This window comes from Panthera tigris, chromosome F2 (assembly GCF_018350195.1).
Source record: "Panthera tigris isolate Pti1 chromosome F2, P.tigris_Pti1_mat1.1, whole genome shotgun sequence".
Classification (NCBI taxonomy): domain Eukaryota; kingdom Metazoa; phylum Chordata; class Mammalia; order Carnivora; family Felidae; genus Panthera; species Panthera tigris.
This window is the reverse complement of record NC_056676.1, coordinates 10,314,858-10,333,624: the sequence shown is the minus strand read 5'-3', so window position 1 is coordinate 10,333,624 and position 18,767 is coordinate 10,314,858. Positions and strand designations below refer to the sequence as shown.

Genomic DNA, 18,767 nt, shown 5'->3' with positions numbered 1-18,767 from the left:
AATCTGAGTAATCAGAATCTAGACAAAGAAAACAGCACGGAATATGATATGGGTAAAAGGAAAAAAAAAAAAAAAAAAAAAAGGACAGAGCCTTTATAGCAGTGCCTTAAAATGGAAAATGCATTATTTAAAAAAAATTTTTTTTAACGTTTATTCAGTTTTGAGAGACAGAACAGAGGGTGAGCAGGGGAGGGGCAGAGAGAGAGGGAGACAGAATCCAAAACAGGTTCCAGGCTCTGAGCCGTCAGCACGGAGCCCGATGCGGGGCTTGAACCCACAAGCCGTGAGCTCATGACCTGAGCCGAAGTCGGACGCTCAGCCGACTGAGCCACCCAGGCGCCCCCTGGCAAGTGCATTAGTGAGGGAGTTGAGACATTTGGGGCATAAGAGTTGGATGCTCTCCGGAGAGAATGGCCCGTGGACAATGTGCCCAAGTGATAAACATCTGGGCAATGACACCACACCGAAAAACCCCTAAGGACTAGTACACGACACTGTCAACAGTTTCACAATTTACTGTCACATTTCTGACAACGCACGTTGTGTTCAGCCTCGTATTCCTTAGGCATCGCACAGGTCAGAAAACGCGGGGCGAATGATGTCGAGGTCTGGGTCACTCCCAGCTCTTATTTTAACCAGTAGGTTCCATCCTCTCCCTACACTTGATGCAAACAGCTAAGGGAGAGACAACGATGCAAATTCTATCCCAGGGCCTCCTCACTGTCTGCTGGAGACAGTACTCAGGAGCCGAACTGGCACATACTGATGTCCCAGCACTAACTTGTCAAAGGCACTAACAGGATTCTGTCTTGTTAACAGCAGCACCTCGATCCTTGTGAAGATCAGCGGGGCCGGTGATGTTTACTACCGGATGATGATATGAAAAAGGAAATTCTTCACTCACTGCCCTACCTCCCCTGGCCCCTCCTCCAGACATAGGCATTGGTGGGCGAAAATGCCGGCCTTCCACTTTCCACCCGGGTTGTTTTATAAGATTGGAGTCATTTTGTGAAAGAAGTTAACCGGTAATCAACAAGAGCATGTCTGATATTGTTAATTGCTGCCCGGCAGTGATACCTGTTACGGTAAGCTCAATTCTTTTCTTACATTGAAGATAACCACCGGCCAGCCTCCATCCACCGCCATGTTGTAGCACACAGGATTTTTCAAAGGCTGTACGAAGAATTTTTCAGATTCCTAGGCTTATTAACTTTTTGGCTTTCAAGATATTCCGGTTTAAAGTTGAGCAAGAATACCAGATTCATGCGCTAGATCAATGTAAAAAGAATTCGACATTCACTGCTCCGATTAAAAAAAAAAAAAAGACTTAGAGGACTAGTGCCTGATTCCTTCCAATACTGTTTTGTTTTTTTTTTTTTCTGCCTCATTATTCTTGGTGTAATAAAATTGCTAGGGAAACCGCAAAGACTGAGGAAAAATATAACAAAACCTTGAACCATATTTGAATACTCCACACAAGAAGTTACAGAGCACCAAAGTGACCAAATCATCATGGAGTAAGATTGTATTTGAGGATGGCTTTGGTGGTAAAGTTAAGAGTTGCCATATTTGCTGAGTATGTTTTAGCATATTATTTAACCTTTTATCGACAGTCTGTAAAATGAGTGTCCTGATATCTCTGTACGTTCGCTGTAGATGATTAATCAGAAATGAGGACAATGTTTGTTGCCCGACCCTACTGGAAACCAAAGCACACCGAGAGGCAGGAGTCGCTGACTTCATCTCTGCTCACCACGTGATTCTTCCCCAGTCATTTCACGTTTTCTCCCATAAAGACAATGGGGATAACATTGATGCTGCTGGTCTCCCAGGGCTCTCGTGAAGGCTCGCCTCACCCCCTCTTCCCTACACGCGGCCCTTCTCCCTACACATTTGAGGATGAAGAACTGATTCTTCCATGGGAAGCTCCCAGCCAGTCAACAAGTTTGGGAAGTAATATTTAACAGCATAGGGAGAAAAGGGAGAAAAGACAACCTGACAAGAGAAAGGCAGGGGAAACGAGAATGGAAACGAACGTTTGTGTGTTGGTGGAAAAACGCATCACCACCACCGCTCCCAGCCCCCCACATACCTATAGGATGAAGATTTTTAGATATTTTGGTAGACCCTATGGGTCAAAGTAGGCACTAACTATTGTTTATAACAGGAAGAATAATGAGGGAAATAACCAAAAATATGTTTACATATACCTAAATGCAATTATTTGAGTAAAAGTCTTAGCCTTGATTGGAGAACCATCCAGAAGTGGATTTGGGGGACTTCTTTGCAGGTATGAAATGAAAAGCTTAAGTCATAAAATTGAAAACTTCTAAAACTGCGAACAGTTTTTATAGTTGTTTTCACTGATGGGTTACGGTAGATCCTCTTATTAAAAAAAAAAATTTAGAGAAAGAAAAGATAAATACAGTTTGTGAATCACCCAGTGGTCCTTGTCTGAGGAGACAAGATCAAATGAGATATACCACACACTCAATGAGTCATGCGTGCGCCTTGGAATCACATGTAGCCTCTCTTGAAATTTTCATTACATCTCAAACAAAATGATTAGGATGCCTTGGGACATAATTCTATGTTAAAAGTCATGTATTTCATGGGCTGCACATAGGGAACCCCTGATCATTTACAGCTATGAGCTTTAGTGCCATTTTGAGTGTCAAATATACTTAATATTTGTATTTATTTACAGTATGTTAAAAATCTATGCAAATTAAATAAGTACTAGGTGTTTTAACATAAAGACATAAAGGGTGCTATTAAAGAATATCAAAATTGGGGCACATAGGTGGCTCAGTCAGTCAAGCATCTGACTCTTGGTTTTGGCTCAGGTCATGATCTCACAGTTTATGCGTTCGAGCCCCACATCGGCTTCCACACTGACCATGCAGAGCCTATTTGGGACTCTCCTCTTTCTCTACCTCTCCCCCACCCACACACTCTCTCTCTCTCTCTAAAATAAACACTTAAAGAATATCAAAATTAAGAGAATTTTTTTTAACATTTATTTATTTTTGAGAGACAGAGCATGAGCAGGGGAAGGGCGGAGAGAGAGGGAGACAGAATCCGAGGCAGGCTCCAAGCTCCGAGCTGTCAGCACGGAGCCCGACACAGGGCTCGAACTCACGAATTGTGAGATCATGACCTAGGCTGAAGTCGGATGCTTGACCGACTGAGCCACCCAGGTGCCCCCAAATTAAGAGAATTTTAAGCATTATTTTCTCTCTGAAAAATAATTTCAAGAACATTGAAACTCACACCTGTTTGCTGATATCCTTGTCTGTTTATAAAGGTTATTTGGAAATCCGTAACTCCAGGTCATTTCTGCTTTCTTTGCTTGCGTGGAAGATTGGGCAATGGGAGTTAATTTAGAGAACAAGAACGATATAAAGTGACTAGTGAGAATTTTATCAGTTCGGCCAAAGTGAGAGTCAAGCCAAAGTCAACAAACAGTTCCTCACACTAATTTCATTTCAAAGGCACAAGCGATGTGCAAGCAACGTCTCTAGTATCATCTGACTTTCTGCAGCTTTTCAGTTGATGAGAGTTGCCATAAACTGCGGCACACTCCCAGTTAAATAAATTTCAAGTAAATTTCAAGTAAATTTCATTAAAATCAACTTTCGCATTTTTGAGGTATCAGTATTAAAGTTAACAGATAAACGATGACGAGGCATCACATTCTACCGTAAAACATCAACGGCTAACATTTTATGTGAAAGGGAGCAAGTTAAGTAATAGCTACTGAGAGGCTAGTGGTATTTTAACTCTGAAGTAAGGATAGAATCCATAAGAGAAATCAGACTAGAAGCAATTAGATTACACGACAGGTGGGCAGCATACCTTTCTGAATAATCAAGTAGAACATAAGGAGTTGAGGGTCTCAACCACGCCTACAGAACAAAGTTCCTCCTCATTCTTGAACTTGTGGAATCACAGCACCTACCACTGGGATCCAGACAATGTCGGGTGTTTCTCTTACTGTTGGCTGCTCAGGAGGGCGTTATTCTTCAGCTCTCTTTATCCCAGTTCTACCCCGGGAAATGCCGGGGCCATCCACTTAGAGTTATAGGTGGCACCGCTCCTGGAAATGAATCAAGCCTCCCACCTGTACAATACTTTGTTCCTCTTCCTTTAAAACCCAAACATCTGGACAAATGTTTTCTGTCACCGGTGTCAGTTCTGTTAGCACCTCTGAATCTCTGTTTCAAAATATGTATATACACATTCTTCCAACATTCGGAGGGTCCCATTCTTACTTAATTCACTGGTTGGTGACTTATTAACCACTTAGGACTTTTACGTTTAAGGTACTGTTCTAAGCTCCAAGTGATGTCCCCAGCAGTGGATAGCACGGGCTATCTGGGGCGATAAAGTGAGTTCATATATTGGGATCCACAAAATGTAGGATGCCCCCGGGGTCTGGCCTGCGTCACAAATTTAAACCCAAGCTTGCTCTTATGGGAAATGCCCTTCAAGGAAACCTAGCACACACCAATCATAATCCTCTGTCTCAGCTTTAGCTAGCTTACCTTTCTCTGGAAAACAGGCCCTGCCAGTCTTGTAAGGAACCAACCCCCCCCCCCCCCCCCACCCAAGCCAATCATTCTTGTCTCTCAGTTGCCTCTTGTACCATCTACAAGGCTCACTCTTGCCCCAAATCCCTTGGGGTCAGTCTCCAGGGCTTGTGAGGCTGTGTATTCCCCGCTCCACCCTCCCACCCCCCACCCAACCCACGGATTGTTTTCCCTTAGGTAAAGGACATCAAGCTGTTGCTAAATAGTTTTACTTTCGTCACTTGAAAGGGGGGACAGGGTACAGGAAAGACCGTCTCCATGTTAGATGTTGGTAAAAGCCAAACAAGTTAACGAGAAAATATCAGGTATTGCTAATACCTATAGTAAACAGGGTAGTGTGACAGAGACAAGGGAGTGATTTTAGACTGAGGCCTCACGAAAGGTCTCTCTGAAGTCACATTTACACTGAGATCAGGGTGACAGAGAGGGATGTTGACCATGAGTGACATCTGCCTATCAAATATGGGACCCTGCTCTTCCTAAGCCCTCAATCAATGTTCAACCCAAGTACTTATTTATCTATAGGCCTTATTGCAAATGAATCACGCACAAGCTTAATTAAAGAATATAAAGTCAGGGGCGCCTGACTGGCTCAGTCAGTTAGGCATCCGACTCTTGATTTCAGCTCAGGTCACGATCTCGAAGCTCCCCCATCAGGCTCTGTGCTGCCAGTGTGGAGCCTGCTTGGGATTCTCTCTCTGCCCCTATCCTGCTCACTCTTTCTCTTAAAATAAATAAATAAATAAATATTAAAAAAAAAAAGATTATAAAGTCAGATTAGTTTGAATTGCCATAGAATACCTATGTACACACAACGTTTCAGTGACATCTACTAACATTATGGACATTTACAGTGTGTTTTCAAATTTTTTTTTTTAACGTTTATTTATTTTTGAGACAGAGAGAGACAGAGCATGAATGGGGGAGGGTCAGAGAGAGAGGGAGACACAGAATCCGAAACAGGCTCCAGGCTCTGAGCAGTCAGCACAGAGCCTGAAGCGGGGCTTGAACTCACGGACCGCGAGATCACGACCTGAGCCGAAGTCGGACGCTTAACCGACTGAGCCACCCAGGCGCCCCTACAGTGTGTTTTCAAGGGGGAAAAAAGACCCAGCCTTCATGTTATCATATATTTTATGATATGTGTATCTAAACCATTTATTTGCATGTAATTTTACTATGTTAATAAAAATTATCACCTCATGTCAGGGACTGTTAAATCCACGCTGAGGATGAACATTTCTTCCTATAAGGTGCTACTCTACCCTACTACCTTCTACGCTCAGAAGCCCAGACCTGGCTAAAAAGTCCAGGCTGCTGGGAGCAAGACCTCCACTCGGATTCAACTATGTTCATGCGTTCACGTTCAAGCCTACTGATGTTCTGAGTATTTCCAGTATTTGTAGTTGCTACTTTTTAATCAACACAGATTCTGATGGGACACTAAAAATTACACGTTTACCATTCCCAATCCCAGGACAAAAATGACAAAATCTGCTAACATTAGAAGAAACAAGCCTTTCCCACTCAGACAAAAATGAACATAACGGGAAAGATGTTAAACGTGGAAACTCCGGCCTGACACGCCGTATAATTAACAATGTTCTACAAGGTACGTGGAAAGGTGCACTCTGCAGAGATGGGAAATATGAACCAAAAAGCAACTGTGAAGGCATAAAACGACACGTGCTCATTTTAAACAATCTTCCATCACGAAGGTCAAAGCAGGAAAAGGCGTTGCCTTAAACATGATTATGTTGCTATCTATACTAACCGTTAATTTTTGGGTGCTACGCTCGTGCACGTGCGCACACACACACACACACACACACACACACACAGTTACACATGTGCATTGGGGCTCCTTTTATAAATCACTTCTTTGGAGTTAAAAGATACTTAAAATTAATACAGAGAATTATACAGACTTATACAAAATCATACAGAAAATTTCGCACCTTTATTTTGATGGAATAAAAACAACAACGGTAACGGGAAACTGAGATACCGTAGCTACAATTCGGTTCTTCTCTGTCAATCAAGAAGGTACACTACAGGAAATTAAAGCACAGGCAAGGCTATTCATGCTTTAATCTATGTCACTCAAATAAACCTGCAAATCAAGGAGATTTTGAAAAGGATTTTCAATGACTTTCAGTGAAAACATTCTTTATTGGTAAAGCGGACACTTAAACTCTTTGATTACATATGTCATGCAAACCAACTGCCCTCACACGTGGTTGTCTAACAGCTCGATGTAATGGCATCTTTTTGGGGGGTGATGATAGATCTTACAGGTTACGGCGACTCCAGTAGTAAAAAGAATTCGGGGAAACGACTCTAATGCAGCAAAACGCCACGTAGTACGTGTGAAAGCGTTGTTCTGAATGCCCAGTTCTCCCTCCTAACTTCTACATTGTCCAAGACTATCATATATAAAGATGGCAGTGGCTTTTGTACGTGCGTCTACAGGCACGCGACCTACGCGATAAAAAGGAACTACAGGAATAGCATTTCAAACAATTTTACAGGGTTTTGTGAATCCAAAACATGGCAACGCCCTTTAGTATAAAATGTCCATTTGTTCCAACAGATGACTTCCTAAGGAAGACGATTTTGCTCCTGTGACACCATAGCTCGTTCCTGGTAAGCGTTTTAGCCTGCCATCCGTTCCCAGACCCTCCAAGCGGTTAGCAGTCAGTGGCGAGGAGCATGGCTTCCTTCGCTCGGAGAAGACTCAGGAATGACGTCACTCCGCCTCGTGACACTGAGAACGAGCTTCTCCGTGGAGGTGAGATAACACTTCTCTCCGTGGAACTTCTGCCAGCCCTGCCAGGGGGAAGACCTCCGCCACGGGTCAGTTCACCTCCCTGAAAACGACCGGAGCACCCGAGGCAGGTGGATCCCAGGTCTCCTATTGGCGCATTCACGTCACGTGGCAGTGAGTTGGCATAGTGCTTTCCCAGACACCTGGAAACGGGGCGCCGCTGGAACAAATACCTAGAAATGAGGACGCAGCTTGGCAATCGGGCAGCGGGTAGAGGCTGGAAGAACTTTCGGGAGCACGACAGAAAGAGGCAAGATGGCCCCGAGTGCCGCCAGCGAGCGGATCTACGCACGTTAACGCTCATGAGGGCAGGAAGGAGGTAAAGGGCAGGGCAGAGAACACCCAAACTGCCATGGAGATTACGTAAACCGTCATAAACAGACTGTTAGAGGAAATAAGGGCATTAAAGGTGCTGCCAGTGAGGGCTCCTAGGAGATGAGGAACATGCTGTTGGAAACCGAAGGAAAAGATTCTGGTTCCAGAGTGGCAAAAAGCTTAGCAACACGGGGTCAGCAGCCGTGTGGAAAGCATTAGTTGTAAGGGATGCACCGAAGACATTTGTTTGGTTGAAGAGATTTCCGAGCAGAGTGGGCCAGATGCGGCCTGCTTTCTTCTTGCCAGTTACAGTGAGAGGTGAGAGGAGCCAGATAAATTGAGGAAATACCTGTTAAAGAAAACAGGACTCAACAATGACTTGCAGATTCTCAGTCTACCGGAATGACAAAGGACCTTAAGAGATTCCCTGTCGGGAAAGCCTGCCCAGGGGAAAGAGAGGAGGGTGCAGCTATGGAACCTTTCGCTAATACCTGAGGAAGGCCTGAATTTTTTTTGTCACACTATAGGTTCTTTGAAGAGATTAAGGGTGTGACTCATGGATCCTCTCGGCCTTCTCACAAAAAGCCACAAAGGGAGACGCGATCAGCTAGGAATGCTCTGTGCAGGGGCCTCCGGTCTACTGGACCGAACCCTCGTAACACGCACGCAAGATCCCCAAGTTTCTTCGGATGTTATACCGGCAGCTACTGCTCTCTTACGTTGAAATGGATGGGGATGGTACGAAGTGAAAGACGGTCAGACTTCCCACAATTCCACAGGTAAGAAACAAGCCGATGAAACTGCTCAGGTGCCACCTTTCACAAGAAAGGAAAGACGGCTCTGCGAGGACACCACGAGCCTAGATGGTGCTGTGGGCCACAGAAGGCTGTACCCGGGATTTGAGACCTGATGGCGTGCGCATGGCTCACTTCTAAATTGCTTGGCATGGGTGGCTCTTTTTCTCGTTTGTCTGTCTGAACAGGAATGATGCCTATAAACCCTATTGTCTGCCTGTCCCACCATTCTATTTGGGAGCAGATAACTGTTTTTCTAGGCTCACAGGTACACAGGTGGAGAGCACTGCGTCCCAGGAATCATGCCCAGACCCTCACTCACACTTGATTTAGAGGATTTTAAATGAGGCGTGGGACTTCTGAACCGGTGGGATCCAGGTAAGGCTTTGCAGTCTAAGTCGATGCTGGAATGGGCTGACACTTTCGAGCATCTTTGGATGGGGTGACTTTCTGTGGGATGCATATGGATCCTTGAAGCAGGAGTGGGCTGTGGTAGTCAGAATGGCCCCCAAAACGTCCCTGTTCCCATCACCGTACCTATAAATGTGTTACCTTACGTGGGAAAAGGATTTTTGCAGAGGTGGTTAAGTTAAGCAACTCGAGATGAGACTTTTCTGGTAATTATGCTAGGTAAACCAAAGGTAGTCACAAGGGTCCTTGTAAGAGGGAAAGAGGAGAAGTAAAGTCGGTAGTAAAGGACTAAGGACAGAAGCAGGCATTGGCGGGACACAGCCAGAGTGAGGGATGCCAGCAGCCTCAGAGGAGGCAGAGAACAGACTCGCCCCTGGAGCCCCTGGAGCCTCCAGAGGGAAGCTGTGATGTGCCACTTCGTGTGGGAAAAGGGACTTTTTAAAGATGCGGCTAAGGTTACCACAGACCTTACAAAGGGGGAGATAATCCGGAATTATCTGGTGGGCCCAATCCAATCACATGAGTCCTTAAAAGCAGAGAACCCTTCCCGTTGTTGTTAATGAGGTGTAATTAACGACAGAGAAGGGTCAGAGAGGCAGTATTCCTGGCTCTGAAGATGTAAAAAGGGGGCCATAGGCCAAGGAAGGCAGGTGGCCTCTAGAAGCCGGAAACATAAGGAAAAGGTTCTCCTTTGGAGCCTCTCAAAAGGAACACAGCCTTGTCAATGCCTTATTTTAGCCAGTGAGACCCATGGTGGACATCCAACCTACAGAATTACAAGATCACAAATTTGTGCTATTTGAAGCCACTAAGTCTGTAGTCATTTGTTACAGCAGCCACAGAAAACGAACCAGGAGTGGTGACCAAAGATGAAATGGTATCTGGGAAAAAGAAAAAGCTTTTCTATCATTCCTGATGTAGCCTACCTCATTCGGGAAGCAGCTGGCTTTGGCAGAAATGCAAATATTTATGCTGGTAGTTCTTTAGATCCAGTCTGGCTGACGGAATTTACATTTCTGAATTTGTACACTCGTTGTGCCCTGGAGTAGAATACATTCTGGGTTGAACACTTAGAACAGTGTTCAGTATATATAGTGGGTCCCCTAGAAAAATGTGTTGAATAAATAAATGAATGCGATCAAGACAGGCTCTGGGAGGGATTGTAATTACTCTAAAGTGCTCTTTAACAGATTTCTCAAGAACTGCTGGCCTTTATGTCTTTGCTTCTGGTTTATGATGGTCATAGTTCTGTAAAATACAAGGCCAAACTGTATTTTTTGACACAGTAATATAGCTAAATCAGTAAAAAGGATGCGTACAATCTTAATAGGAGGAATAATTATACGATCAACGTATTTCAAAATCAGAACACAGATACTTTTCAGTACATGACACAGAAAAAATTTCAAACTATTTGATCACAAGATTTCTTGATGGCTGTTGCTCAATGCAGCAACTTTAGTGCAAACTTTACCAAACGCATTTATCAAAATGGGATTTTGTTCATTTTCTCTGCAAACAAATGTTGTTACATTAACACAGAGCATGTAACAAATTGGTTTGCCTGGACATTTACAGGCTATCAACATAAGCCAGCCCTGCAACTAAAACCTCAAACATATTTCTCTCAAAAATCTATTCCTCGTCCAAATTCATCTATTCTAAGGCTGGAAGACAGAATGAGAATAAAACCAAAATTTATCTGTATAAATAATAAAAATAGTTTGTTTTCTTAATGCTATACGCATTTTCCTTATTATTATGGCACATTATCTTTCCTACATGCTATTGCATGGGTAGGAGCAATGTTATTTTAGCTGCTGGAGTATCACAGTGTTAAGAATATCTGCTTCTTGTAGTGTCAGGCTTTCATCTGTTAGCTCTTTGTTTGGAAATGAAGTCACAAGAATAAAGTCAAGAGTTGCAAATTCAGGACGGGACTGTATAATAAAGTCCCGGACATCCAGGATCCTGAAGAAATAAGACAAAAATGATTTGTGATATTAAAAATTTTATTTTAATGTAAGCTTTTAGCTAAAATTAGATGATGATAAGTCCTAACCCTTATTTAAATGTGTTGTAGCTTTTAAAAACGTACATTATTTCAATGGATGGATTTATCTTGGACTATAGATAAAACATGAGCATTCACTCTGAGTGTAGCTAATGCTTCCTTTAACTGTAAACAGAGATAATCTTTAGGTGTTTTATACATAAAATAAATGTCAACAATGTTATTAACACTTTTTTCAGAGTATAAAATATCTTAGCAGCAGACGGCCCAGAAAAAGGTACTTTGAGTGGCCTGGGTCGAGATGAGTTTATAACCACCAAAGGTGTAAGTCATAAGGATCATTTTAAAAAATGACTTTCACATATCCCTGGTAACTCAACTAAGATTACAAATATATCCCTTAGAGGGAATCAATGAACAAATAAAAATGGTACCTTAATGAGTACAACAAAAGTACAAATGAATGTTAAAATGACATTGAAAAGTTTATTGACAGTGCTTGTCAACAGCACAATTATACTTTATCTACACCACAAATTTATATTATGAAGAATCTGCTAAGTAGAAAGTTAACTCCAATCAGAATTATAATTTTTAAATGAGTAAAGTCCAAATAAAGTTTTACTATATATACTATATTAAACCAAATTTGATCCCACTTACATGGTTTTAGCAACAGTGCAAAACTGCAACTTTTAACAATTTTATTCTGGAGAGATACCTGAATTTGCATTAGTCTGTGAGCAGTTCACAGAGGATGTTCTAACACTGACCTTTCACACAGCTATGACCCTTTTATTTTCCTTCTGTCAAAAACATACTTAAAAAGTGTATCTAATGAATTTCCTATTCCTCTGCTCATGTCGCATAGTTTTATTTGGATGAGGAACCACGTGTAAAACTGCGATCGAGCTCACCTGTGTGTACTATTGAATCTTTGTATCAAACGACTCCCATCTGCTAATCTGATCTGAATTTTTGTCGTTGGCACTGAATCATCAATGAGAACAACGGCGTTAAGTATGGACTTATCCTCCTCTTCAGGAGACGAAGGGGTACTGACTATTTCAGGTGTAAGGCTGAGAAGGAAGAATTGAAGAATTAGAACACAAGTCTGAATACGTAAGACGTGCAACAGTGAAGACAGTGGAATAATGACTGACATCCACAGCTGACTCTCAAGTTTTCCCGCCTGGGATCTGGACCAGCAAGAGTACGGCTTCCTTTGGGTCTCCCATAATTCCTCCAACTTCTTTCATTATACTAAAATTATTGTGTATCCTAGGATTCTATTTTTTTTTTTATTTTTTTTTTCAACGTTTTTTATTTATTTTTGGGACAGAGAGAGACAGAGCATGAACGGGGGAGGGGCAGAGAGAGAGGGAGACACAGAATTGGAAACAGGCTCCAGGCTCCGAGCCATCAGCCCAGAGCCTGACGCGGGGCTCGAACTCACGGACCGCGAGATCGTGACCTGGCTGAAGTCAGACGCTTAACCGACTGCGCCACCCAGGCGCCCCATCTAATTTATGGTTTATCCAATCTCTTTCAACAGCTTAACTCTGTGGGGCGCCTGGGTGGCTCAGCTGGCTGAGCGTCCAACTCTTGATTTCAGCTCAGGTCATGATCTCACGGCTTGTGGGATCGAGCCCTGTGTCAGCACAGAGTCGGCTTGGGATGCTGTTTCTGTACTTTAATGCTTTCTGTTTAAAATAGATTCTGGGGGCGCTTGGGTGGCTCAGTCAGTTAAGCGTCCGACTTCGACTCAGGTCATGATCTCACACTTCTTCGTGGGTTCAAGACCCACGTCGGGCTCTGTGCTGACAGCTCGGAGCCTGGAGCCTGCTTCGGGTTCTGTGTCTCCCTCTCTCTCTGCCCCTCCACAGCTTGCACTCTGTCTCTCTCTCCCTCAAAAATAAATTAAAACATTCAAAAATAATAAATAAATAAATACATACATACATAAAAACCAAAAAAACAGATTCTGACCGGGGTGCCTGGGTGGCTCACTCGGTTGGGCGTCTGACTTCAGCTCAGGTCATGATCTCATGGTTCATGGGTTCGAGCCTGGCGTCCAGCACTGTGCTGACAGCTCAGAGCCCGGAGTCTATTTCTGATTCTGTGTCTCCTTCTCTCTCTGTCCTTCCTCCCCTTGCCTCCCTCCACCCCCCCCCCCCACCCCCGCCGCTCTCACTCTGTCTCTCCGTTTCTCAAAAATAAAACAGGTTAAAAGAATTTTTTTTTAAAACAGATTCTGACCAGATAAGCTTCTTCTCAAAATATAAAAAGAAAGTACCAGGTGGGGAAACTAGGTAAGGAAAGCTGTTCAATGCATTTCTGTATAAGATGTGTGTACGTCAAAATGAATTTATGTGGAATAATAACATTTGAGAACAGGAATGGATTTACAAGAAGGTTTAGGCCAACCATATCACTTTATAGGAAAAAAACAGAGTCACAGAGATTGAAAGACATTTTCAAAGCCACGAAAGATAGTTAGCTGAGTAAGCTGGTTAGTAAGGTATAAAAACACATTTTAAAAAGTTGTGGCAACTTTAATATTTAGCCTTCAAAGTTACACCTTTTTATTACTTATTAAAACATTCTCCTTATCATTCAACTGATCAAAATAGAATGACATTTTTGATACAATGTTTGTATGTTTCAAGTATTACGTTAAAAAGAAAATGAAGAGAAAGAGGGAAGTTAATCGATAAAACAAACTCTCCGGGCAAACTGGAGGAAAGGACGGAGGCTGTCTGGAAGGAGAGTGAGTCTCTTGGTCAGGTAGAGAAGCATCTTCTAACTTAAGAGACGGCAGTAAGGATGGATTTCCTGAACTTGGAGGCTAAGAGGAATATATTAAGAAAGTTAATTCCGGTCAGGCTCCGTTTTCTCAGGGAAGCTGGAAGCAAAAAAAGTCTGCCGAGGGCAGGAAACATTTGGGATGAGCCCTCTGAGAGTGGGAGAGGGCAGCTTGCCCCTCCGGCACGGGGGCGCCTGGCATGGGGGTGCGAACACCCCCAACAGTACTGGGCTGCACAGGGGCAGACAAATCCACAGGCTGCACAGCAAGGCAAGGGGCTGCAGAATTGCTGAGATAAGAAAAGGAAGAAAAGGCAGGAAGGGAAGGATTGTTAGATTTTAGAGGAGAGAGCCCTTAAGGGCCCAGGGGTCGAGATGAAGTCAAAACTCAGAACAGGTGAGTGGCAGGTGGGTTCTTTTGCACTGCACGGTATGAGAACAGGCAGCCACTGTTCTTAAGCAGAGAGATTTGCTTCAAATCATGATTTGCATCATCATACACACAAGCTCACAAACCTACAGCGACGGTCTACTTACTAGCAGCCCTGCTTATCAGAAACGATTCTGTGATTTCCTGGGGCTTGTTGGGTTCTACTCCAGCTCACTAAGCTAATTTTTATGCAGGAATACAGTTTATTCTGCCACTGTACATTTGTAGCTTCAAACCTATGATCTGCTTGCTCCTACGATACTACACGAAGGAACTAGGTAGTATTTTTATTGCATTTAGGTTTTCCTCATAATTATTTGTCATATCACAGTAAAAAATTAAGTTAGCTTCCACCTGTGTAATGTTCTTATATTATATGTATTTTTAAGTTTATTTATTTTAAGAGAGAAAGAGGGAGAGAGAATCCAAAGCAGGATCCGTGTTGTCAGCACGGAGCCCGACACGGGGCTTGAACTCACAACCGTGGGATCCCGACCTGAGCTGAAATCAAGAATCGGTAGCTCCACCGACCGAGGCTCCCAGGCATCCCTATCTTGTGTAACGTTCTGTCTGCAATTCGACTGACGGCTATGGAAAACAATGGACTTATTTCCATTTCTGTTTTGTTTGCCTCTGTTTTGTGATTTCTGTTCAGTCGTTATCTGGAATTCTTAGGAAATGAGCCATTTTAGAAAGTTGCTTTCTGAATCTGTAAAGGTGAACTGTTAGAGAACCTTTATATTTTAACAGACTTCTTAACGTAAAGCCTTCTAAAATGTCCTAGGTAGTTCTTCACTTTCTGAGAACGTAACATATACTCTACTACTCTACATTTCGATTCATGTGCATCCGAGAGGCTCACACCACCATGTTAATCTCCTAGTGTCGTTTCCTACACAGAAGCTGAAAATTCTGAAGACTACATTTCTCAGACGCCCTTGCAGCGAGAATTTTATATAATCCCACCCTTCTGCCGAGCGAGATACACGCTTGCATGGTGAACGTAAGCACTACGAGGCCAACGTTTTGCAGCTCTTCTGGTCCCCCAGGTCTTGGAGGCCTTTGATTCTTCTACAGCAGCCATGACAGAATGTTCCAGTGTCTGGTCCCTAGCTTCCATGGGCACTGAGCAGCTGAGGGGGACACAGGAAGTCTTTACTCTAGAAAGTTCTCTGTTGCGTTTGTTTCTTCCAGGAAAGCTTGATTTGCTATTTCCAGAAATTCTATAAACTATCCAGGGTTCTGTCAGAAGCCCCTTTTTAAGCTAGTAAGTGGATTCTGTTTTCTACACTCGGAAACCCTGACCAATATGGCTAATGATTAACGACACAGCATTCTCACCACTTATTTTTGTCATTTTGTCAGGTATTTTTTGTCATATATTTTGTCATCATTACCTCCTTTCTTTGGGGGGGTCATGTTCTCTAGCTAATTGCCTTATGAGAAGAAAGACCGGTCTTTGTAAGATACAACAATGAGATAACACCCTTATTTTTATGAGTTGAAACTGTCGATTGTAATCACTGGCTCGTCTCAGCTATCTTCCCTTTATGCTACCTTCTTCATTTTCAGTTCTAGATTTACTGTTTCCACTAACCAAGGTGTGCATTGTAACATTAATTCTTGGTCATAAATTTAAATAAAAAAGAAAGACTATGTACAAAGCAGAGAGATGGCTGGGCATTTTACCTGTGTTCTTTTTTTTTTTTTTTTTTTAAATTTTTTTTTTCAACGTTTTTTATTTATTTTTGGGACAGAGAGAGACAGAGCATGAACGGGGGAGGGGCAGAGAGAGAGGGAGACACAGAATCGGAAACAGGCTCCAGGCTCCGAGCCATCAGCCCAGAGCCTGACGCGGGGCTCGAACTCACGGACCGCGAGATCGTGACCTGGCTGAAGTCGGACGCTTAACCGACTGCGCCACCCAGGCGCCCCTTTACCTGTGTTCTAAATTAAAAATCATAATCTGACTAAACATTAAGAAATGAGGAGTGCTACATCTGGAGTTCATAGTTATAAAAACAAAAGAGAGGAAGAAAACCGTCAGGAGAAAGCTGACCCGTGTTAGTGGTAAGGAGAGATAAGGGAGAAAATTTCCAAACAGATCTGTGAGTGGGCACTGAAGGCTTTGGGTCCTAAGAAAAGCCAGGGCCACACATGTCCCTGTATTCCCTACCTGTCTCAGAAGTCAGTGTCTGTCAGGAGAAAAGGATACAGAAAGGGAGACTCGAGGTATGAGAGATGAGCGTAAAGAACTGACGTGAATTCTTCCCTATTTTGAGAAACGCGAGGGGGAATAGCGAACCAGTGTGCACGAGGCAAGGGAAAAGAACCTGGATGGGAAGGAATCACGTGGAAAGGAACAAAGGATGCACTGAAAAGGCTATGATGGAAACAAGGCCCGTGTTACTATTTTACGTGTCACTCGTAATACGTGGACAAAGACAGGGTAACTTTTACCAACAAAGTTCGCAAGATTTCTGAAAATTCTCTTAAGCCACGGCTATCATAAAGGAGTCCGCTCACACACACATGATGCCACGCACATTGGTTTCTGAACTGTATTCGCCAAAGTCCTAGGGGCTCTTTAGAAACATCTCCAGAGCAATGCCTTCCTTCTGCAGTCCAAGCTCAGGTCGTGTGAAATGTTTTCCGTGCTGGGTTTCCCTAACTTGAAGAAAGGGTTTGGTGGCTTTAAATGTGCTGAACACAAACCAACCTCAGCACACAGCTCCTGCTGCGAGAGCTTAGCAGTGCCTTATGGCGGACAGGCAAGCTCACAGCTGAGACCTAAGATGCCGACTGTCTCATCTAATCAACAACCCTTTACGATCTCCCCTTGTGCGCCCGTATAATCAGAGAGAGGCAGGACCGCACAGGGGTCAAAAGCACCAGCTCGCGCCAGAGTGTGGGCTCTGAATCCCACAGAGCAACCACTTCCCAGACCCGTCGCCTTGGGCAGACTGCCGCGGCAGCAGATGAAGTCATCACAGGATCTATATCCAAGAGTCGTGAAGATTAAGTGACTTCATGTATTTTAAAGTGTTTCCTGGGCCAGGGATGTGGTGACTGCTATCTAAGTATGAGCTACCAATATTATCACTAGATTTGCATATGTAATTCTACCGGCAAGGCCTTCACGGATCATGTTTCAGTTTTTACTTTCTAGGTTATTTTGCTTTTGTTATTCCGAAGAAAACTCGTGCTGGACAAAGACAAGTATTTTTCTCATTTTAGGATTTTACCTTCCAAGTTTTTGTCCTTCTCCACTGAAAGCCTTGAACCTCAGTCTAGGTTTTATGTATTCTTGATCCCGGCAGTCCTCCATATCCAAATTCACGTGGCCACCGTGAACCAGCCGCTGAAGCTCCAGGGGAATCTCTCTTTTAAAAAGGGAAAAAGGTTTTAGTTCACTTAAAAAAAAAAAAACCTAATCTACACCGTTGACATGATTATAATCAAGTTGTGAGCTACTCTGGGAAACAGTTACAATACAGAAATTCCCACGATGATGGATTAGTCCCTGTAGATCTTTTCTTCTTCAAGCTGCCTCACATTATGATGCCTCCAGCTTTGCTTTTCTATTTCAAAATTGCTTTGGCTATTCGGGGTCTTTTGTGGTTCCATTTACATTTCAGGATTGCTTGTTCTGGTTCTGTGAATAATACTGTTGGTATTTTAACAGGGATCGTGTTAAATGTATGGTTTGCTTTGGGTAGTACAGGCATTTTAACAGTATTTGCTCTTTCAATCCATGAGCCTGGAAGGTCTTCCCAGTTCTTTGTGTCATCTTCCAATTCTTTCACAATGAGGTATTTCACCTCACACCTGTCAGAATGGCTCAAATAAAAAAACACAAGAAGCAATAGGTGTTGGCCAGGATGTGGCAAAAAGGGAACTCTCTTGCACTGCTGGTGGGAATGCAAACTGGTGCGCCCGCTCTGGAAAACAGTATGGAGGCTCCTCAAAACATTAAAAATAGAACTACCCTGTGACCCAGCAACTGCACTACTGAGTATTTATGCAAAGAATATAAGAACACCAATTCTAAAGGATACACCCACCCCTATATTTATAGCAGCATTATTTACAGTAGCCAAAACACGGAAGTAGCCCAAGTGTCCACTGACTGATGAATGGATAAAGATGTGCTATATATACCCAATGGAATATTAGTCAGCCAAAAAAAAAAAAAAAAGAATGAAGTCTTGCGTTCGCGATGATGAGGAAGAAGCCAGAGTATTACGCTAAGTGAAATACTCAAAGACAAATACCATTAGGACTTCACTCATATGTAGAATTTAAGAAGCAAAGCAAACAACCAAAGGAAAAGTGAGAGATAAACCAAGAAACAGACGGCTAGCTACAGAGAACACACGGATGGTTATCAGAGGGGAGCTGGTGGGGTATGGGTGAAACAGGTGAGGAGGCTGAGGACTGTACTTGTGCTGAGCCCTGGGTGACGTGGGAATTGTTGGATCGTTACATCGTACACCTGAAATGCATGTAACACTGTATGATAACGGTACCGGAATCAGAATTTGTAAAAAAGCTGTATCACATTATTCCTTAGTGGTTC

The 18,767-nt window shown here is 43.2% G+C and overlaps 1 protein-coding gene across 4 annotated transcripts in view; it reads right to left on the bottom strand.

Annotated features, from left to right (window-relative positions):
* Positions 1 to 6,533: 6,533 nt before the first annotated feature.
* UBXN2B (UBX domain protein 2B) overlaps positions 6,534 to 18,767 on the bottom strand; it is a 29,058-nt gene continuing 16,824 nt past the window's right edge. Inside the window, exons 6-9 of one of the 4 annotated variants that reach the window (XM_042972823.1) lie at positions 17,434 to 17,571; positions 11,871 to 12,032; positions 9,866 to 10,042; positions 7,507 to 7,592 (exon numbers count right to left, since the gene is read on the bottom strand). In XM_042972823.1, the coding sequence (XP_042828757.1) occupies positions 9,907 to 10,042; positions 11,871 to 12,032; positions 17,434 to 17,571 (436 nt within the window). In that variant the 3' untranslated portion in view covers positions 7,507 to 7,592; positions 9,866 to 9,906. Of the gene's footprint in view, positions 7,593 to 8,835; positions 10,911 to 11,870; positions 12,033 to 17,433; positions 17,572 to 18,767 lie in introns of those variants that run through there. The other 3 variants (XM_042972820.1, XM_042972822.1, XM_042972821.1) reach the window with 3 other exon arrangements.